General features: G+C 33.1%; 2 protein-coding genes and 1 pseudogene across 2 annotated transcripts; 2 read left to right on the top strand and 1 right to left on the bottom strand.

Moving 5' to 3' along the window:
• On the top strand, positions 5–535 carry LOC104791306 (CASP-like protein 5C2). Its single transcript, XM_010517155.1, has 2 exons — positions 5–121; positions 217–535. Exons 1-2 carry the CDS (start codon positions 5–7, stop codon positions 415–417), a joined length of 318 nt encoding a protein of 105 aa, XP_010515457.1. The 3' UTR covers positions 418–535.
• On the top strand, positions 1,270–1,740 carry LOC104791305 (uncharacterized protein At3g50808-like). The gene is made up of 2 exons (XM_010517154.1): positions 1,270–1,458; positions 1,600–1,740. Exons 1-2 carry the CDS (start codon positions 1,270–1,272, stop codon positions 1,738–1,740), a joined length of 330 nt encoding a protein of 109 aa, XP_010515456.1.
• Positions 4,123–5,180, bottom strand: LOC104699059 (annotated as a pseudogene).

Raw genomic sequence — 6,180 nt, 5'->3', positions numbered from 1 at the left:
TGTGATGGCAGTTGTAACTCCATGGAGCATCTTACTTGCATTAACCGATACATACTCTGTCCTAGTGAAACTCCTTCCTCAAGAATTTAGACTTCTTTCCATAGTCGTCGCCGGTGATTTCGTAAGCTGAGTTTGCCTCACATCTTCCTAAACCCGGAAAGACAGATATGTGATTTCTTCTTCTTAATGGTGTGATCCTCTTCATTGTTTTAACAGGTACTCTCGTTTCTCTCTTTGGGTATGGCTTGTTCTGTAGCTAGTGCAGCAGAACTGCTTTCGTCTGCGGGTGGACAAGCCTGTCATGGTAGCCTCTGTAACCAATACCAAGTCTCGGCCGCATTGGCTTTCTTGTGTTGGTTTCTGTTACTTGCTTCAGCTCTTTTCAATTTTTGGAGTTTGCCTTCTTTATACTATTAACATTAACATAGTTATATAGATAGGAATCATAATCATAGGACATGGATCATGTACATTTTACATACAACTCTCTAGTCATGTCCTGTTAATATGAAATAAAATTTACCAGTTATATTAACTTTACAACAAAATGGTGTTTGTTCTATTATTTACATTGCAATTGCATTGTATATTAGTTATAAGGGAACGACGACGTTTGAGATACCAGTGTATTTTGAAAACCTTAATGGGCCGAGACTTTCTCCACCCCAATAATTTCACCAATTTCAGATTAAAGAGAAGCTCTCACGTTTTCCTGTTCTGTTTTGGAAAAGATAAGAGAAAAAGAAAATAATATGTTATAGATCCTAATCAGTATTTTGGAAACTCTATATTGCTCTATAAAAGTAAAAAAAATTGAGGAAGAACATCATTATTACAAAACAAGTTACACAAGTAAAATTGAATTGCTTCCATAAACACATATCGGTCCTATAATGGTAGAAAGTATGGAAGAAACTGTTGAAGTTCTAAGCTGCATCAGAAAGCATCGATGGCTTATTGAGATGATGAAGGCGAAGGTTTTCTATAAATCATGCAATCAACACCCCAAACAAAAACGATGTTACTTCTGTTGCGATTGTATGATCACACCTTTTTGCAATACTTGCTACAAAGAGACCGACCACAAAAGCCACACTTTGATTCAAGTAACAATTTCTTCAATAATAATTTCAAATTTTTTGCTTTATTATTATATATGTTCCCACATTGGTAAAAAAAACAAAATCTAACAATGATTTATTGTGTGTTTGATGACATTGTATGCAGACTTATAGAAGTTCGTACCAGACAGGAGTTAAAAAAGAGACGATGTCAAGATACATGGATTTATCTAATATACATACATATACGATCAACGGGTTTCCGATCGTTTATATAAACCAGAGACGTGGTAATGATAATCATCGTTTTAGAAACAATGTTTCGCGTAGATGCCAAGTTTGTAAATGGGAACTTGACGCTGCTTCTTCTGCTTTGTTCTGTTCAATGGAATGCAAGGTATATTATTATTTGTCTTGTTTTGGTACTTATATTTTTTAAAGTCCGTAATACTTTTTGTTTTTATGTTTTAACATTGTGTATCGTAAAATAATACTTTTTGTTTTTATGTTTAACATTGTGTATCGTAAAATTTGACAGTTGAAGAGCATTCTTGGGTCACAACTTGATGATCTGATGGAGAATTCAGAGATTACTGATGACTCGGAAGAGACTGTTGAACCGGTGAAGAAGAAACGACATAGGAGAAAAGGGAGTCCACATAGAGCTCCATTCTTCTAGCTAGGGTTTCAAATTCCAAAACGATTTATTTATATATCGATGATTTTATTGGTATTTTATGAGGTTTTTATCTGAGGTTTTAGACANTTTTTTTTTTTTTTTTTTTTTTTTTTTTTTTTTTTTTTTTTTTTTTCTCTTTTTAAGGTGGATGAATTTATTTTTATGAAAACATGAATTCAATATTATAACAAATTATGCATGTTTAAATTATATAATATTAATAGTTAATACTCGAAAATTGACAAAATCAGAGTTTCGGAACAATTTTCTCTATGATCAATGTGTATTCAAAGAGTTATTTTATTTATTTATTGGTTGGACTTTTTTTTTTTTATATAGTTTTGTGTTTCATGACTAAACAAGTTTCGCAACCCTCTAATTTAGAATAGTTTAACGAGAAGTAGAAATAGTTTAATGTGTTTCACGTGGAAATAATGATAATTCATTGTGTTGCTTACTTTATCAGAATCTCCTTGTATATATTATCTGTTCATGCGAATGTGTAATTAAATACTATAAGTTTTGTCTGTGTTTAAATATTGAAACACGTAGAATTCAATAGACTTGATGAGCCAAAATAAATAAATTATATTGGCGTGTGGGACAGCACATCATAAATTTGTTAACATCACTCAATATGGTTTTTTGGTTTGGTTTCGGTTCAGTTTTTTGGTTTCGGTTCGGTTTTTTCGGTTTTATAAAAATAGAACCTTAAAAAAACAATATGTAATTCGGTTTGGTTACGGTTCGTTTTTTTCGGTTTCATCAGAAATGAAACTATATAAAAACCATATGTATCACAGTTTAGTTCGGTTTCAGTTTGGTTCCGGTTTTTAACGGTTATTTCATGTTTTAAAAAAATAAATAGTTAACACATAACTAAAAATAAGCATAAAAGTAATTATGAATATATATAGGTTAGGGAATAGAGACTTAGGTTAAGGTTTTGTAATTCCATAGATTAATAGGAGATCACTAATTAAAGCCCAATAAAGAAAAAAATTATTGATATTGTTATACAATAGAAATTTATAAGCTTGAGAAACTAATTAGTAATTATATCTAATTATTCTAAATTTTTATAAAAAACCAAAAAAACCATTCAGTTTTACGGTTTTTAACTAGACCAAACCTAAACCAAATGGTTAATTAAAATGAAAACCAAACAGATTTTTAGATTTAATCATAACTAAACTAAACCATTTATTTCGGTTTGGTTCGATTCAGTTTTTCGGATTTCGGTTTTTTTTCCACCTCTACTCTCATATCAATGATATGTAGTGATCGAAATAAATTTGTTATATTACTAGTATAATTAATTTTATCCAATTTATTTCAAATTACTGCATTTTACCATTCACTATCAACCTATCATGATATGGCACCATCGTAGTTTTTGTACGCGTGTCTGATTGACTGTGAAGTCTGTGATGATCCCCGTCCTTACTCCTTAATATGTTTCTAAAGACTTTACATGTTATTAAATACATATTATTATTATTATTATTATTATTATTATTATTATTATTATTATTATTATTATTATTATTATTATTATTATTATTATTATTATTATTATTATTATTATTATTATTATTATTATTATTATTATTATTATTATTATTATTATTATTATTATCACCTGTCTATTTGCCTCAAAAAGACCACAAGTACGAAATTCAAAATCAATAACTTTTATAAAAATATAGACAAGAAAACTTGAAGAATTTATATTTAATTTGCATAAATGTCGAATGTGTTACTCATTACATGGTTTCGAGTTGAAATTTTATGAAAGACTAGCTTGTTGTGTACAAATACAGGATGTTACTAAAATATCTGTTTTTTTTTTTTTTCCAAAGTATGATTATATATATTACACTACAGCATCAACCATTAGTGGTGAAAACCAAGTTGGTGAGACAATGTTTTTACAACATAACTAAAAACAAAGCAACAGTAGATTACAAAGTAGTTATAAAATAACTAAGGGATGATGGGGAGATAAACTTAATTCCAAATCAAGCACAATAAGACCAAAATTGAAATGAATATCATTGGCTTTGGTCTTAAAGGATTTAACATAAGCTTTAGATATGAAAGAATTGTACTTATCACCCCATCATTATCAAAAAGATTGCAGTTAAAGGTCTTTATGAACTTCTTCTACGACCTTTCTTTGTCATCTGTTCAGCAGACCATAACACCACAAGGTGTACTAAAAACATCCACTTTCTTGATCTAAAAAGTAAGTTTATTACCTGATTCAAACTAAAAGATTAAAACAAAAGGTGAAAGCTTAGAGACAAAGAAACTGATTCTTCTCTGAGATTCGTTTGTTGATCTGTTATCATGGAGCTTCATGCTCAGTCTGATAAAACCTTATTCCATTCCAGGATCCTTTCGACGTTGGCGAGTGTTTCTCTCATTTTCTACCAGAACTTGCTTTCCTTTCCTGCGCTTAGAACACTCCCCCCTTTCAAATTTACCTTTGTCTTTCTCTTTGGTATCTTCTCTCGCCATTGATGAGACTCCGCGAAAGTCTGAGCTTGAAGAAAGACGAGTTCCAATCGGATAAGCAGCTAAGAATTCCTCCATGTTTGGCCCAGGAGCAGCAGGTCTTGGTGGTTGCGAGATAGGAGAGTAAGAGGAAATCTCAGAGCTTGGAGAAGAGTGCTTCTCGTCCAGAAAGCTGTAAATGTTGGAACCCTCACCTTCTTCAAAAGCAGGGGTTACTGGAACATTGGGGAAGTCCTCTTGATAAACCGGTGGAACAAGATAAGGGCAATGGGAGGAATCATGGTTGATACGAGAACAGTTAGTACAAATCCACTTAAGCTTTTCATACTCAAAACCTATCAAGGCTCCTTCTCCTGATTTAAAGCGGACTCTTCTAAAAAAACGCAAACGATATGTGATTCCTATTGCTATCTTGACTTTTATGAAGGAGTTCTGCGAAGTAGTCTCTTCATTGAAATCCAGCTCAACAAACTCTCCAAGAGTTTTGGCAATAAACTTAACTGTTTCTTCGGAAATATAAGGCAGAGGTATACCTCGTATTTGGACCCAGAGATCAATACTAGTGAGAAAATCAAGCTCAGGAAAGTCTTCCCACCTTTGCAAAGCAACAAACCAATTATCAACCACCCAAAATCCCCTTCTTAAAACTGTAAAAAGATCCACCTCTGACCGAAATAAAAACTGGACATAGCTATCATCTAAAACACGTCCATGAACTCGCGAAGCTATACCCCAAAGGTGGGGTAGGGAGAAGATCAAACGTCTAAGGTCTTGCTATCTAGGGTTAAGAGGTCTCCCAATCAAGTTAACACGGTTTCTAGCTAATACACCAGCGTAAGTGACATGAGGGATACAAAGTTCTGGATCATCTCGCCCTAGATCCATATATTGCAGGGAATTCCACAGCTCGTCAGACATAATAAAAGGAAGGAAAGGGAAGGAAAGGGAAAGAAAAAAGCTTAATAGAAGTATATGGAAAACTAAGAAGTGAATATATAAGAAGGAAGATAGTGAAAAAGATTATTTAACAGTAAACTTAGAGATGAAGAGATACAGCTCAAAAATTCAAAGCCGACAAAAAGGAGGGGAAACCAAGGTAAGAGATGATTATCAAAGTAATCACCGCTTAGGAATGAGGATTTTTTGGTTTTGTTTTTTATGAAAGGTTAAAACATTCACATTAGATAAAACCTTAAAAAGTTATATATATAGAAGACGACGAGAAGGGGATACTGGTTACTGAATATTGTTGGACATCAAGTTGCAGTCCTGTAACAAGCTCTGTTCATGGTCAAAAAAACTAGTGAGCCAAGTAGGAGCTCCCCGAGCCACATAAGAAGATATCCGAAGGTTTGAAGTAACACTTTGTGCAATTAGTAAGGCTCCATTGTTGCAGTCTGTCGGTTCAAAAAACAGAAACCAGTTTGGTTTATTCTTAGCAACTATAATGAGTGGAGAGATATAGGGTACTAATGCTGGCCATTGACTGGGATTGTGCATAGTTTTGATAATCTCCGTAGTAGATGCACAAAAAGTCACATTCTCCAAATGCAAACTTGCCATACTTTCCAATGCCCATTCCCAACTCTTGAGTTTGGCATCAAAAGTTGAAACAACAGATGAATAGGATCTTCGGCTATGAAGTATAACTTTACCATTAGGATCTCTTATCACCCACGAAGCACCCGATAAACACAGTCTTTTGGACCAAGAGAAACCAATATTACATTTTATTTCCCCTTGAGCAGGCATATACCATTTCTCTTGCAACGGTAACAAAGTTTTCTTATGAGAAATATCTTGACTATGCACTGCAGACCATTCTCTGGTAACATCTAAAGCTTTTTGCACAACAACATCCGATGACAGAGCAAAAACTTCAAAGAGAAGGCTGTTCCTAGTTTTCCATAAGTGCCAAAG

The sequence above is a fragment of the Camelina sativa genome, chromosome 6 (genome assembly GCF_000633955.1).
Source record: "Camelina sativa cultivar DH55 chromosome 6, Cs, whole genome shotgun sequence".
Lineage (NCBI taxonomy): Eukaryota > Viridiplantae > Streptophyta > Magnoliopsida > Brassicales > Brassicaceae > Camelina > Camelina sativa.
The sequence above is the reverse complement of the archived record's forward strand: the minus strand, read 5'-3'. Positions and strand labels throughout refer to the sequence as shown.